General features: G+C 39.8%; 1 protein-coding gene across 6 annotated transcripts in view; it reads left to right on the forward strand.

Moving 5' to 3' along the window:
* The window catches only part of gria2b (glutamate receptor, ionotropic, AMPA 2b), a 40466-nt gene that overhangs the window by 12541 nt on the left and 10629 nt on the right, over positions 1-17296 (forward strand). For all 6 annotated transcript variants that reach the window (XR_009126655.2, XM_058065180.2, XM_058065183.2 and 3 more), the window contains exons 3-11: positions 2781-3020; positions 11512-11708; positions 13172-13225; positions 13307-13465; positions 13662-13829; positions 14903-15007; positions 15098-15205; positions 16207-16413; positions 16481-16848. Coding sequence is in view for 5 of the 6 variants with exons in the window: in XM_058065180.2 (XP_057921163.1) it covers positions 2781-3020; positions 11512-11708; positions 13172-13225; positions 13307-13465; positions 13662-13829; positions 14903-15007; positions 15098-15205; positions 16207-16413; positions 16481-16848 (1606 nt within the window). In the remaining variant the exon portion in view is untranslated. The remainder of the gene's footprint in view (positions 1-2780; positions 3021-11511; positions 11709-13171; positions 13226-13306; positions 13466-13661; positions 13830-14902; positions 15008-15097; positions 15206-16206; positions 16414-16480; positions 16849-17296) is intronic.

Below are 17296 nucleotides of genomic sequence, written 5' to 3' on the forward strand. Positions count from 1 at the left end.
AATATTTTAATATAAAATCTCAAAATTTTTAACTTTTTACAAATATTTTTCACCAAAAGCAACACAATATATATTTATTGCCTCAATTTATTAATCAAATATTTAAAAATCAAATATCCATCCATCTATTTTCTATGCCGCTTATCCTCATGTGGGTCGCAAGGTATGCTGGAGCCTATCTCAGCTAACTTTTTTTTGTTTTTTTGTTTTTTTTGGTCTAACTCATTGAACTAGTAAAAAAAAAACACTGATCTCCAAATATTGTGAGTTTTTTTTTAGTTTTTCTACTATTTTTCCAAAAAAAAAATAATTAAATAACAAATAAATGCTCCAAAAATTTGGAGATGTGTTCACTTTCAGTTCACTGTCCAGTAAAAACAAAATGTATCTGAAAATGTTGTGAGATTTTGTTCAATAGTAATAATTTGTAAAAAAAAAAAATAAATAATAATAATAATTTTGTATTTTTTTGGTTTTAGAAACATAACAAAAATAACAAAAATTTTGGAGATTCATTATTTTTTTTCATCTCAGTTTCAGTTGTCAATTTTTTTTTTGCTCGTTTCCAAAATACACCAAATATATTGTTTGGATTCAAAAAAATAAATCAAACAAAGCTCACAAAATGTAGAGATAACTCGTTTTTGTAAATGAGTTCACTTTCAGTTGTTGGTGTTCTGTAAAAAGTTTGAGAGGTTTTGTTAAATTAAATCATTTTTTTCTAAAAAACAAACACAATTATTATTATTATTATTTTTTCTTTTTTTTTTTTTTTTTTCTTTAACCAAATAAAAAAAAAACTGGCCTGTACATGCTCTGGATGGACTCCACATGCCCATGTCAGCAAGCCACTGCCATGATATTACGCTAGAGGAAATTCCTCATCACAGTAATTACTCTGCAGCACACATTCGCCCAAGTCTATAAAGCTGATTAAGTCACATGTGATCAATACGACCGTACCAGCAACACGCTAATCTGCTGACCCCCGTGTAACGTTTGAGAAACGGCCTGCAACCTCAGGATTGCAGAAGAGGGTTCCTGTGTTTACCGCGGCAGCAGCCTTCTCAGCGCTCTGTGCATAATGAATGTTAGATGTCGGAAAAGCCACTTTGGCGTATACGGGCGTGCTCGGTTCGTAAATTATGAAGCCGAGGTGATTTTGCCGAGTCAACAGAATGGAGGATGTGGAACAAATCACGTGAATGCAAATGTGAATGACCTCCAACATGCTGGATACTGACGAACGCAGGTTACTTTATGCTAGGTAGTGTAATGTTTTGTTTTACGCATCATCCTGGATGAATGTGGATGTCAACACAATCATCACTTCCTTTGGTTATTTATGTATGACCTCTCATTGGAAGTCGGGAACAGTACCTCTGGATTGGCAGACCTGGGTTGGCAGACCTAGGACACACTGAAGGGCCGGGCGATTAATCTGTCATTTTCATTAATTCATCCTATCATTCATTCATTCATTCATTCAATATATATTTTTGTATATATATAAATATAAATATACATTTTGTGAGTTTCTTTTAGTTTTTCTACTATTTTCCTAATTTAAAAAAAATAAATAAATAAATGCTCCAAAAATTTGGAGATGTGTTCACTTTCAGTTCACTGTCCAGTAAAAACAAAATGTATCTGAAAATGTTGTGAGATTTTGTTCAATAATAATAATTTGTAAAAAAAAAAAATAATAATTTCGTATTTTTTTTGGATTTAGAAAATATAACAAAAATTTCTTTCTTTCTTTCTTTTTTTTCTTTCATTCTTTCTTTCTTTCTTTCTTTCTTTCTTTCTTTCTTTCTTTCTTTCTTTCTTTCTTTCTTTCTTTCTTTCTTTCTTTCATTCAATATATATTTTTGTATATATATATAAATATACATTTTGTGAGGTTTTTTTTTGTTTTTCTACTATTTTCCTAATTATAAAAAATTAAATAACAAATAAATGCTCCAAAAATTTGGAGACGTGTTCACTTTCAGTTCACTGTCCAGTAAAAACAAAATGTATCTGAAAATGTTGTGAGATTTTGTTCAATAATAATAATTTGTAAAAAAAATAAATAATAATTTTGTATTTTTTTGGATTTAGAAAACATAACAAAAATTTCAATCATTCAAAAATAAACTAATATTAAACTAAAATAAACTATTAAACTAAAAATAAATATAAAAATGGCCCCTAACTTGTAGATTAAACCGACTAGCTGATTAATTGGTCGGGCCCAATTTCCCTGACTTTGTGGAACGGGTTTTGGGTTTTTGGGTTGTTTTGAATCTTTATGGAAACTGTAAGGTTTGACCTCACCTGAAGTCACTATTTACATTCATGTACTTAAAATGAAGAGTTGGCTTCGAGAAACAGAACTTCTGATGTGTTGGAAGTCAGAATTCTGAAAACAAGCCAACGCCAGCAACACTTGTATCACATGGTAATGGCTCACATAAGCCTATTCCAACTACGCAACAACAATTATACAGCACCCCGCTGTGCCATCCGCGCTAAAGCATGGAGCTCGATGGGTATGAAACGGGAAGAAGACAAGACTATACAGCTCGGTGGAAAGTGTCTTCAGTGACTTCCGCACTGTGGATGTTTTCCTCTCCAATCCAAGCACTCCCCTGGCGGAGATTATGGAACGTCTGACATTAATCAGCGAACAAGACGCATCCCTGAAGTGCACTAAGGGATGTAAAGTTTGTGAGTTTACGTAAACGCTTTTTTCACATCACAGCCTTCTGAATGTTTTCTCTCTGTTGTGCTTTCAGTTTGCTCACAGTTCTCCAGGGGAGTTTATGCCATTTTCGGGTTCTACGACAAGAAGTCGGTCAACACCATCACGTCGTTCTGCGGGACGCTGCACGTCTCCTTCATCACGCCGAGCTTCCCTCTGGATGGAAACCAGCAGTTCATCATTCAGATGAGGCCTGACATCAAGGGGCCGCTGCTCAGCCTCATCGAGTACTACAAGTGGGACAAATTTGCGTACCTGTACGACAGCGATCGAGGTAAGACCATGTGGACATGTGGACATTTTGTCACAATGACGTGTCCAAAAAGAATTGCATTTAGGATTCAGTGTAGGATTCAAATCCTAGTATCATAGACATGTTTATTTTTGTTACAGTCCTTTGAAAATCAGTCAGTATTCATTCAGTTATGAATCCGCAGTCCAGCATCTCATCATACGGGAGATTCTCGGTCTCGGATTTCCGTTTTTACGATGGCACTGTAAGTCAACGTTTCATTGCAAGTCCAGTTCAATCGATTCATAACCGTGGGAATCCCCGGTGTTGTCTTACGAGGGAAGGAGAGACGGGTTCACTACGAGGAGGAAGTCTCAATAAAGAGACCACTACGCTGCTTTAGTTATCACTGTCCATTTCATAGGAGCGGAATCTTTCACATATTCAAGGATACCAACTTTATCCTTGATGGTGGTCAAAGCATTTTTGAGGTGGGAGGACTGTTAGGAATGGAATATGTTGTAGACAATTTGGGGCTGTAGACAATTTGGGCAGACCGAGGACACACTGGGTGGCCGGGTGATTAATCTGTCATTCATTCAAAAATAAATTAATACAGTAAAGTCTCATTATATCGATATCAGGTAAAACGAATTACTACTTATTATGATACTATTTTTATTTCCCGGCAAATTTCTAGTCTTTTATGATATAATTAGCTCCGTTAGTACGATACACGGTTATTATGATAATCCGGTTACTACGATGCCCTTTTTATCTCCCGCCAGCCAATTTGGTCTGCTTATATCGATACAAAAGCAGCTTAAATCAATCTTTGCTCAAGGATTTCAATACCAAAAAAGAACACGGCGAACGGCTGCTTCCAGTCAACTTTATTTTTCACACTTCCACCACCATAGCGCAGCACACACAGCGGAAAACACCCGTCCCTCGCGCCTACCCCTCCGGGTGGCAACACCTTCCCTATCGATAGTTCCGGGGTGAATTATGTCCCGGTAACCGGTAATCACTACAGCGTAAGTTTATTTTTATTTACCGTAGTGCAAAATGTATTGTAGTACAAAAGCATGCTAGATACGCAATCCATGAACTCAAGGAGAAAATTACATGCCATATCAAAGATCCGCCCACTTTTAATGCAGTTCGGCGCAGGATCGGATATATGGATAGTCCGGTTATATCGGTATTTTTTCCGACTCCCGAGAATATCGATATAACAAGACTTTACTGTATTACCTTCCGCTGGTCTTTAATGGCCCCTAATTGGTAGATTAAATCGACTAGCCAATTAATTTGTCGGCCCTAAAGAAAACACCAATACTTGTGTATTAATTTCCCTGACTTTGTGGAAGGGGTTTTGGGTTTTTGGGTTGTTTTGTTTCAAATTGTCTTGCAAGGGAAGGAGAGACGGGCTCACTGGGAGAAGGAAGTCTCAATAAAGAGACCACTACGCTGCTTTAGTTATCACTGTCCATTTCATAGGAGCGGAATCTTTCACATATTCAAGGATACCAACTTTATCCTTGATGGTGGTCAAAACATTTTTGAGGTGGGAGGACTGTTAGGAATGGAATATGTTCCCTCCGCTTTGAACGTCTTGAAGGCTTGTTGATAGCAGAAACATGACGTACGATCATGAGGCCATTTTGGTGGATGTAAACACTTAGTTCTCATAGCCATCTTGTACAGAAACATATCGATTCTAGATATTTGAATCTTTGTCTGAGGAGCACTTAGCTGTCCAACTTGAGATGGACCGGTGCCTAACATCTTCACAACGAAATAACGGACGTTTTTCTAGATCTACATCTATTGGACTTTGCTAAACCTTGATTATCTCTCCGGTGCTGGCATTGCAATTGCTTGTATCTATTCCTGTCTATGTAGTAATTGGAATGGAATTGGAATAGAATAACACATTGTGGGGGTCTTGTGCTCGGTAATAGGGCCAGTCTCGACAGTGGCTCGGACTAAGTATCCAGCCGACGTTGATCGCCATTTCTACATTTTGTGAACAGTTTGCAAGTTCATTTACACTTCCCTTTTCTTTGACTTGCACTTAGGAGACAACATAAAGGGGGAAAAAGTCAACAAAAATGTTTTCCTTGCACCCTTCTGCCTGTATTCTTCTTCCACATAACTACTTCTCTTTTTCTTTTTGTACGGTATTAATAATTTAAGGGTATATGTTGTAGCCACAAAATGTCATAACACCCGGACTGGATGAAATGAAGCAAAAAAAAGTTCAAGTGGTTTTAGTAGAAGTAGGTTGCCCTGGTTGGCCGCAATTTGTCACCTTCTGTGCCAGGCGGGGTTTCAAAAGTAAAAGAGGTTGGGTTTGGTATTTTATGTGTGTTCCATCAATGTACCTGTAAATGCGGTATAGGGGGTGTCATCTTTAAAATGTCGTAGTTATTTTCTATTCGTAGTGTGGGAACATAGTCCAGGAACAAAAGGACCAGACCAAACTAAAGGATCGAGTCTATCTTTAGACAGCTTAGTTGGGTTTCATTTGGGAAGACCAGTCGTTCAGTTCCATCGGGTGGACACAGACACATGATCCCTTGGTCTTCCCAAGTTGTCTACCACCCAGGTCTGCCAATCCATAGGTACTGTTCCCGAATTCTACCAATTCCTCAACATCCAGAGCTTTGAGGAATTCAGGAAGTAATTCAACCCCGGAGCTTTGCCACTCAGGAGTTTTTTGACTACCTCAGCTACCTCAACCACAGTGACTGCACGGTGACTTTGAAGGGCTTTGAGGTGTTCCTTCCACTGCCCGACTGTATTCTCAGTTGGGGCGGCCGTGAGTCAGAAGGTAGAGCAAGTCGTCCAGAAACGTCCCAAGAAACTTCACCCACTTTGCCAAAACCAGCTCCAAAATGTGACCTGCTTACCGTTGGACCCGAGAAGGGGGCCTTGTTAAATGGGCAGCACATGGTCCCCATACACATTGCCCAAACCTGTGCCCTGCTTTCGGGGGGGAATTGTCTTCATCGAATGCGACGGAAGTCTTTCTATCTTTTCAGTCGAGGTCAGTTGAGGTCACTGTAAACATTGTGGACCGGGCACTCGATGCTCTGTGGCCTCACCAAACTCCTCCCATACCCAAGACCGCTGCCAAAACCATGTGCCACTCAGCGTGCCGGTACCTGTCAGCTGCTTCAGGAATCCCATAAGTGGGGCGGAGACAAATTACAGGAAATATGAGCATAACCAGACTGCTGCATTGCAACAATAGAAACCTGAATGTAGAATAAAATGAGCGTACGTTTTCCTTGCCAAAAGTACAAGATGTTATTTTGTTTCAGATCAACGCTGTTTTTCCTTGTAGGCTGATTTCCAGTTTATTCCAGTAAATTCCATGATTCCTCAGAGGTATTATTTGGAGTCTTTCCTCAAATCCAAACCTTCTGTCTTCATAAAAAAGTCTCGGCGTCTTCAATGTTGTGTTTACCCCTGCGCTGTTGTTTATTTGGGCCCCCCCCTCGGGGTGTCTCGCTGCATTTAATGAAAGAAGGCTTGTCACATGCAATCAGCTGCAATATGTGTGTGTGTGTGTATGTGTGTTTTATATAACATGAGGTGGACACGGGGTGGTTCTGACATGCAGTGAAGGTGATGGTCCCTGAAGCTGTGGACTTCCACGCTACTACAACTAATAATAAGCATGAGGATCATTTGTTTGCATGTTGGAGGCTCCTGGCAGGAAGTAAAAGTACACTTCCTTTCAGCTTGTTTGAATGTACTATACAGTATGTTTAGAACTAATTATACAGTAAACCTCGGATATATCGGACTCGGATATATCGGAAATTCGCTCACAACGGACAGATAAAAAAGAACCAATTTTTCTGTAATGCATTTCCAATAAAAATTCATTGCATATATCGGATTTTTTATAACGGATTTCGCCTATTTCGGACAAAATCTCCAGTCCCGTTCCAATTTCCTTTGCATATATCGGATGGCCGCATCGTGTCTTTCTCCTGGCTCCAGATTTAGGACAAATATAAAAGTGAGTGACGTCAATAATACTAGCACAGCAGTGAATGAGATCTTAACCTCACTATTGGAAATAACGTAGGCCTGACGGGCGTAACAGGGCCTAGCTTAATTAACAATTTGTTATGCTCAGAGTCCAATAAAGTTAAATTCTCATTACCTTACGTCTCTTTTCATTGCCCAGTCCAGGTACATTGGAAACATAGTCAAGGAAGTGCCTTTTTATAACGGATAAAATCCGATTTACGCATATACCGGATATAAATCCGATATATGCTTAAAACGGACATTTTCCGGTATACGCATATAACGGATTTCGCTTATATCGGACAAAACCAGTGGGAACAATTGAATCCGATATATCCGAGGTTTACTGTACATACAATTCCAATTAATTAATGAAAGCTTGTACTTTAGTGCAACATAGCCAATAGTTTTGCATGTATTGCATCAATATATATTTAAAAAAATGAAGAGAGTTGAAGAGTATGTATGGTACGGAGAGAAAGTGCACAGACAGATGGCGTCACGGGAGGACTTGTGAATAATGCACTAACATAAAAGAGTCGAGTCTATTGACAGGGATTTAGTGCAACACTACTCTGTCCTCCATTTCACTGCATGCTAAATATTACATACTCACACATCCTCTTTTTTTCTATGCATCCCTTGGATGCCTTCCATGCGACACTCACCCCCCGCCAACATCCTCCCAGTCCTCCTTTTCAGCACAGTTCTGCTGGCCTCAGAACCGAATAGAACAGAACAGAACAGAGCGTCCTCCCCCCCAAAAAAAGAAAATCCCAAGGCAGCTTTCCCACTTAAAAATGCCAGTTGAAACCTGCTGCTTACTGTACAAGTGTGTGATGACACAGAGGGGACCGCAGTGCATACTTCACCATTGCATGGCTGTCTAATTAGGTCAGTGTCATCCTCGCATTGCCATGGCAACCAAAGTGTGAAGACGAGAGTGCGATGGAAGGAGGAGAGAGCACTGGGAAAGTGACTGAGCAGGTCGCTAAGTGATGCGAGGATGTGTGGGGGCGTGTGTTTTTGTTTGTGGTGCCACTGTTGATGGATTAGTTTATGACTTTCAGCCCGTTTCAGTCAACCAGGTCACATAGTCCTGGTCCACCAAGGTCTTCTTATTTCTCAATAGCAACCACTTAAGTGGACATCGATATATCTGTCCTTTTATGCTGACATGTCAGTCAGGAAGTCTTACAGGTGTCGGGCGGATTCCAGTGTGCTTGGCAAGGTTTACTGTACTGGATTACCAAAGCCATGATTTTAATCAACTAAACTTACTTTTAACCTTACCTTCCATTCAAAACATACATGAAAAAAAATTAGGATAAGAGTAGACTAAAAATGCTACCTGTAAGAAAATAATAGAAATAGAATAATAAAAATTATGATAAAATAATATATCTAATAATAATAATAATTAAGGATGTCCGATATTGGCTTTTTTGCTGAAAAAGTGATACCAATATTGTCCATCTCACTTTCTGATACCGATATCAACCGATACCGATATCAGCCGATACCGATATGTGTAACATGACATGCCAGCATTTTTTAAATATTGGTTTTCATCATCGGGAAAAAAATCTGATACTGATATCAACCGATATTGCATTTTTATGCTGATATCGAGCCGATAATTATCGAACACCCCTAATAATAATAATATTAATATTACTACTACTACTACAACTACTACTACTACTACTACTACTACTACTAATAATAATAATAATAATAATATGTAATAAAGTTTAATGGGAAGAAGAACATTTTTAAATGCCCAAAAATTCTGAATATTATAAGGAAAAATATTTAATTTCATTCATACAATTTTACTTAAATTACTTTAAATATGATTTTATTCCCCTAAAAATTTTTATGGTGAAAAATAATCACTGTAATAAATACTGTAATGTCCATTTTAATTATCATTTCAATTTGGATGAAAAAACAGTCTACAGTATGTCAACTTGTCAGTCAAAAAAGTTTTAATGTTACCAGAAAGAAAATCATTAAAAAATATATATTTTTAAAGAAATAATATATATTTTAATGGAATAAAGTCATAACATATACTAATTTAATATTGTCATAATATTACAAGAAAAAAGTCAAATATTACAACTTTACTGTGGCCACAAAACGCAATTTCGCCTGTAAAACTGTGACGTTATTCTTGCAAAATCACAAACTTATTCTTGTAACATTAAGATTTTAGCATGGAAAACTTTACAGTTTTATTCTAAAAAAAAATATGCCGCTTCTCGCCCAAAGTCAGCATACCCCAGCGGTATAGAAAATAAATGGATGGATGGTTGGCTGGATTAAAGTGCCATTTTTGTTCATCCAGCTCCTCCGCCAGTTGAGACACATAGTCTCTCAAAACTGCACCCATTCAACTTTATTATCATCCAGACCATAATACCTCCCTGTAATTATGACACGTATAGATCATTCAAATAAAACCGCAAGCCACCATTTTCCAGCACCGTAAAAGTGAAATTGATCGGTATTTCACCTCGCCGCCGTCACGGCAGAATTACATACCCCAGCCTTTTTTATTAAAGCGCAAAACGCGGATCGATATCAGGAAGATTCAGCTGAGAGACAAGATAGAAATGGGGAGTGCGACAGCTATGCACGTTTTAAACGGAACAATGCCACCCCCACCCCGACCCCTCCAAATACATCTTTAACTCTCGGAACGTCACATTGATCAAGTGTGGCGTGTCGCAGGGTGTAATTAAACGTCGAGTCTCGGCCAGGAATCAGTTTTAAGGACAAAGGGAGTGGAAGGCCAAACAAGATAGTGATATAAAGACTCTGGGAGCACATTTGGCCGCACGATTACACTCAAACCGTCATTAATCAGCTCCGTTATGGAGGTTTTGCACATTTTATTGGCGTTGTCCATTATTCAACTTGCAGCTGGTGGGTCAAAACAAGAAATAAAGCAGTAATGGGCAATAGTTTAGCTTAGGTGAAGTCAATGAGATGCAACCCCGGCTCGTAATAAAGACACAATAGCGTGTCACATCAGTTACATTGATGGCTGATTGCTGTGTTTAACAATTACATGCATGACAATGTAAAAAAGTACTCGGCTAGCAATTGCTGGGTCGGAAAAATAAGTGTCAGGCGTCCTGGACTCCCTCTCCGATGCTGCAGGAGAAATCATCAAACCTGTATTCTGTCACCTAGCGCTTATATGTGAAAGTGTGTATGGTTGGAGGCGCTACACTCCCACGCTGCGTTCAAGGCAGACTACCTGTGACTCACTCACTTGACACGCTGCTTACATAAAAGCACTGAATCGCTGGATTTATAATGAGTGGAAGATGGCGGCCAATCAGCGATAAACGATTGACATCTGACCATGAATACGCGTCTGACACTTTAACTCATCCAATCAAAAGACTCTCTGTACTGGCCGTTTTTGATGATTTTGACTGATCTTTCAAGGCTCACGGAATATTGTGTTCTAGGACTTTAAACACGGAACATACCAAAAGAAAGATTAGACTCTCATCTTTCATCAAACACAAAAAGTTTGCTTCTATCTTTTTCCGTTCTTTAGTAATCAGCAGTAAAACATCAGCGAAATATCAGTTCTCCACAAAAAAGGGAGAAATGTTAGCACAATTTTAGCCATTTCCATATTTAGCCCAAATATCTACACAACTATGCCAACATAAACAACATAAAAATGGCGGTTTTACATTAAAATAATGCATTTACAAAAACATTTAGATACCTTTAATACAGCTTTAGATTCACGCTAATAGCTTCTCATAGAAAACACACTCACGTAGCACAATCACAGTTGTGTGACACTTACAGATGTCAAAATAGATGGAAGAGGCAGACACAAGATACAACATAAAAATGGCGGTTTTACATTAAAATAATGCATTTACAAAAACATTTAAATACCATTAATACACCTTTAGATTCAGGCTAATAACTTCTCATAGAAAATACACTCACGTAGCACAATCGCAGTTGTGTGACACTTACAGATGGAAGAGGCAGACACAAGATACAACATAAAAATGGCGTTTTTACATTAAAATAATGCATTTACAAATACATTTAGATACCGTTAATACACCTTTAGATTCATGCTAATAGCTTCTCATAGAAAACACACTCACGTAGCACAATCACAGTTGTGTGACACTTAAAAAAAATAGATGGAAGAATCAGACACAAGATACAACATAAAAATGGCGGTTTTACATTAAAATAATGCATTTACATAAACATTTAGATACCTTTAATACACCTTTCGATTCAGGCTAATAGCTTCTCATACGCCTATCATTCTGGGCTCTTTATCGTTCTTTCGTGCCAACCCGACAGATAAAGTTGCAAATCGAGGGATTTAGTCCAAGTGGGGCAGTGACCCACCAGATTCATCAGATAGCGCTACATTCAACATCCAAGCCACTAATGAAGACTTACTTTCTCCTCTCAGGCCTGACGACGCTGCAGGTCGTCCTGGACACGGCAGCGGAAAGGAAGTGGCAAGTGACGGCCATCAATGTCGGGAACTTGAAAGACGAGCGCAAAGACGAAGCCTACCGTTCGCTTTTCCAGGACCTGGAGAACAAGAAAGAGCGGAGGGTGATCCTGGACTGTGAGCAGGACAAAGTCAAAGACATCATGGACCAGGTGCTACAAATCACTCATTTGCACGAAGTCCACTGCAAGCCACCACGACAGCATGATCGGTATTTATTAAATACATGCTATGGATATTCACCACTCATGTCCCTTCCATGTTTCCGCGCTGGTGTATCAGGGAACACCAGGCAGACATTCCTTGCTTCATACTTCAGTCGCAGATACAAAACATTATTATTTAAATCTGCCTGGAGCAGTCGTTGCGACAAACAGAGGTGCCAGTCAAGCAGCGGGATTAGCTTCAGGTGTGTCACTCCTGTCAAACAGCTCAAATGCTGCAAAAAGCCGAGCCATTTTTTTTTTCCTGCTGCTGCCACCGATAAGAGAAGTTGCTTTAAAACGGGATATCACTATCTGCCAGTGGCATTACTGTCAACACCACAGGTTGTTAATTCAGCGATAATGGCTGCCAGCATCGGCCATGCATGACAAAAATTGGCCTTTTCCAACGAACCTTGGAGGGATGTCTTGCTAACATTCGGGAATATGCATGGAAATATCCAACAAGTAGTTCAATTCATGCAATTAATGTAATGGTAATGGTAATGGTTTTATTTCATTTGAACATGCATCAGATTACAATTGAATGCATCACATAATCAGTTCACAGTTCCACATGTCCAAAAGGAGTAGGAAGAAGCAAAGCTTATTAAATCCTACCCCTCCATCTGGTACTTTTACAATCACTAACTGTTATATTTGTTCACTTCCTGCTTTCCATAATACAGTTTACTTTTACAATCAGTAACTGTTACATTTGTTCACTTCCTGCTTTCCATAAAACAGTTTACTTTTACAATCAGTAACTGTTTCATTTGTTCACTTCCTGCTTTCCATAATACAGTTCACTTTTAAAATCAGTAACTGTTTAATTTGTTCACTTCCTGCTTTCCATAATACAGTTTAAGGTTTTTTTTTGTTTTTTTTTAAATAATGTACCTCATACCGAAGTAGGAGGTGATATAAGCATCCAATGCCATAATGGGTACCATAGTAAGTGTCAATATAGTGATATGTATAGCACATCATGACTGGTTCAAGACTCATCATCCTTGTATTTAGCAAACATCAACTGCTTGTATTGTTTCTTGAATTGGCTCATCGTTGTGCATTGTTTGAGGGTCTTACTCAATCCATTCCATAGTTTGATTCCACATACTGAAATGCTATGGCTTTTTAACGTAGTCCTAGCATATAAGTGTTTCAGATTTAGTTCTGCCCTGTTTGATCATGGAATGGACCAAGTTGAGTAGATATTACCGAAGTGAACTTGGTTTACTTGCTACAAAGTTAGGTCAATACTACAATAATAAAAATATTAGTGCAAACTGAGTTCTGCTGTCGAAAATAGTATCGGATAGTCAAAGTCAGGCATCACGATTGGAAGTAAAACAATTCATAACAGAGCATCCATTGGCATACTAACCAGTTTGTATTTGATCATTCTGCAGGTCATCACCATTGGCAGACATGTTAAAGGCTACCATTACATCATAGCCAATCTGGTAAGAAGTAAACCCCATCTACATTTAAGATTTACTGTACAATAACACAACAAAAGTAACTACAAGTAAGTCTTTTTTTAGGGTTTTGTTGACGGTGACCTCTCTAAGATCCAATACGGAGGCGCCAACGTGTCGGGTTTCCAGATTGTCGATTTTGACGACGCTTTGGTGTCCAAGTTTGACCAGAGGTGGGAGGCTCTTGAGGAGAAGGAGTATCCAGGAGCAGACAGTAAAATAAGGGTGAGTGTTGGTTGGATCTTGTCAGTCGGCTCCCTTGTTGCAGAGGTCCATTAAATATGCCTCAAACATATAGACTCTGCATTATTAAGCACATGTGGCCAAGAATACCATGTACTGTATGTGCACGTCCGATTCCCAGGGGCTTTAACCATACGTGTGATTCTACTGATTCCTTCTTCAATCCGTTCTGCCCTAGTACACATCGGCGTTGACGTACGACGCGGTGCAGGTGATGACGGAGGCCTTCCGCTACCTGCACAAGCAACGCATCGACTTCACTCGCAGGGCGAACAACGGCGACTGCTTGGCCAACCCCGCCGTTCCCTGGGCTCAGGGAGTGGAGATCGAGCGAGCGCTGAAGCAGGTAAGACCATACACTCTCGTAGCTCCCTCGCAAAGACGGGTTGCTATGGCAACAACATACCCTCCCCCCCCTTCTTCCTTTGGGAAGAGCCAACAAAGGCAGCGGGTGCTTTACAGGAAATGATTGATGTTGTTCCTCCATATGCGAACACTCATTAGATGTTGACCAGGAAAGAATTTACTTTTTTTATGTGAAGCTACCGTAAACGTACCGTAAAAAAAGTTTATGTTTGCATATTGGACCCACAAAGCTGAACACAATGCTTTCGAAAAACGAACCAAAAGTTAATCCCGCACATTCTCACAATATAGAAATCTATGACGGAGCATTTCAGAATGAAGTTGGGATTCAGGGTCTTCCGAGCTTATGTGGTAGAGTGGTCATCACCCAACCTGAAGGTTGCCGGTTCAATCGTCCAATCATTGCTCCTGATGCTACATCAGGAAAAGATACTGTAAATGTAGCGAAAGTGTTAAAGCACTTGTGAAAGTCCATTTATCCTTCTGTTATTTTGGATGGCTGATCCCGTCCAGGGTTGGGTTGGAGTTGATCCCAGCTGACTGGTGGGCACTTTGCCTGCAATGGCCGCGAATCAAAGTCCTGCATTGCACAGAAAAATTGGACCATTGAATGACCAATTCCGAAGCCAAAGAATGGGTCTCAATGCTTTTAATGATTATTCATAGCTCATTGCCGTTTAAGTGGGTTGGCAATTCAAAGTGAGAGAGAGGACGTTGTTCCTCATCGCACGCCTACATCAGAACAGATCTACTACTTCCTGGTCTGCTTCCTTTTTTCCAGCCAGCGAAGATCACCGTCTGGGATTTTACAATATAGCAAACCTAACAGGAAGTGCCATTTGACAGACACTTTGTTTCCTCTGAGAACGTGTAAAGGCGTATCAGGACCACATTAGTCAAGAGATCGTGTTTTCCAAGCGTGGCAGAAGTCCAAGACTCTTCTGCTGATCAATTAAGCCTTAATGGACGCAATTGTCACTTCTTTCTTCTTTAAAGACTTCACAGCTCCATTAAAGTGCTAACTTTGAATTTAACGACGCATTGTCGCAATAGGTGCGCGTGGAGGGCCTGACAGGGAACATCCAGTTCGACCAACACGGCAAGAGGGTCAACTACTCTGTCAACATAATGGAACTGAAGAACAACGGCCCTGTAAAGGTAAAGGTTTACGCCGCAGGGGCTTGGCATCCGGTGATTTACGACGTGTGTCCTGTTCTAACGGCTCTCATTACTTATTCATCCCGACAGATTGGCTACTGGAACGAGGTTGACAAAATGGCTGTCACCAAGTCCGACGTCTTTGCCAACGATTCGACAGGGATGGAAAACAAAACAGTTATTGTGACGACCATTTTGGTGAGTACGGAGGGAAACAACGAGAGGCTTTGATTGATGATGGCTTCTTTAATTGGCTCTCCGGGGTTTCTTCTTTGGTTCCCCTGACACCAGGTAACATAAGAACGGAATGAAACTACTTACTTATCGTTGATAGAGCGTCTTGAACCAAAATTTAAAAAATTATGACAGTACCTCTAGTTCAGGGGTCTCAAACTCAATTTACCTGGGGGCCACTGGAGCTAGGGTCTGGGCAAGGCTGGGCCGCATCAGGTTTTCCAAAAAAAAAGAACACATTTATTAAAAACAGAAAAATATACAAACTTTTTCAGTGCTTTTGTTCCGATTTTCTACAATAAAAGCTCTGATAAAACATTCCACTGTTCTCAAATATCTTCATTTTTATTTTTCTGCACAAAATAAGATGAAAAATAAATAAACAAATCAAGAATAAAGAAAATCAATCAATCAGTAATAAATAAATATAATAATAATAATAAAACGGCAAATAATAAAACTTAAGAAACCACATATAGTTGGTGGGTAGACAAATTATTTTTTTCAGATTAAAATGAACAAAGCATTATTAGAGCCCTGTAGACATGACAAAACACGACTATAGTCACATTTATACTCTTTTTATTTACAACATATTGTGCAACTGCAGGGTCTTGAGACACATGCTAACTCGCAAACTAGAGAGCTAGCGACCTAAACGGTAGCCTTCAAGTTATTTCCTTTAAACTTAAATAGCCAAAAACTTACCACTTCCACACGGATAGGGAGGATAACTATTAACAGTTATTTAACCTTTAACATGAACATTAATCAAACATAATAATTTTTTCTGGGTACATGATACCATACAGCATCCATATCGAACTAACATTAAACTTTCATATCAAGGCGGGGGCCTCAAACTAGTGTCCTGCGGGCCACATTTGGCCCGCGGGCCGCGTGTTTGAGACCCCTGCTCTAGTTGAACCTTGTGTGGACAAATGTTGCTAATGTGTCCCCTGTAGGAAGCTCCTTATGTCATGCTGAAAAAGAACGCTGACCTTTTCGTGGACAATGACCGCTATGAGGGTTACTGCGTCGACTTGGCCGCCGAGATAGCCAAGCACTGCGGCTTCAAATATCAGCTGAAAATTGTCGGTGATGGAAAGTACGGAGCCAGAGATGCCGAGACGAAAATCTGGAACGGGATGGTTGGCGAGTTAGTGTATGGGGTGAGTTCCTAGCCGTCGAGACACTCCAAATGGAACCAGATCTAACGCCCAAGCTTTTGTTTTCCAGAAAGCAGACATCGCAGTGGCTCCTCTGACCATCACTCTTGTACGAGAGGAAGTGATCGACTTCTCGAAGCCTTTCATGTCTCTGGGAATCTCCATCATGATCAAAAAGCCACAAAAGTCCAAACCGGGGGTTTTCTCCTTTCTGGACCCGCTGGCCTACGAGATCTGGATGTGTATCGTCTTCGCCTATATCGGCGTCAGCGTGGTGCTCTTCCTGGTCAGCCGCTTCAGCCCGTACGAGTGGCACACTGAGGAGTACGAGGACGGACAGATCCAGACCAACGAGTCGACCAATGAATTTGGTATATTCAACAGCCTGTGGTTCTCCTTGGGGGCCTTCATGAGACAAGGCTGCGACATCTCACCCAGGTACGTTTCCAAAACTGGACGCCACTGTTTCAGATTCTATCCACAGCCTGCTAGCTCTGCTGTAAAAGTTTGACGGTCCATAAGCAACTGGTAGCAAAGTAGGTCTTAAATCTCATCTATTTCTGTTACGAGCAGCCACAAACTAAAAATACTTTGAGGAAATATCACTTTTATGTCCTCAAGATTGATTCTTCTCATGGAAGTTATCTGTTTTTTGTCTTCACTATGAGTAATGCAACTTTCTGATAACATTAAGCCAGAATGCTTAATGGCTGGAATCTGTCTGTAGTGTCCTAACTGAAAAAGAACCATTATACGTTATATTTGGAAGCTTTGTTTGGGGACGGATTAATGTGCTTTTTTTCCCCAAAAATAGAAATATAAATCCAGTCAAAGTGGCCTTGAGCATGATTTGAGTTTTCCGTATACGGTCCTCTGTGGAACAAGT

This window comes from Doryrhamphus excisus, linkage group LG23 (assembly GCF_037039965.1).
Source record: "Doryrhamphus excisus strain RoL-2023G ecotype Guam linkage group LG23, RoL_Dexc_Guam_v1.1, whole genome shotgun sequence".
NCBI classification, from domain to species: domain Eukaryota; kingdom Metazoa; phylum Chordata; class Actinopteri; order Syngnathiformes; family Syngnathidae; genus Doryrhamphus; species Doryrhamphus excisus.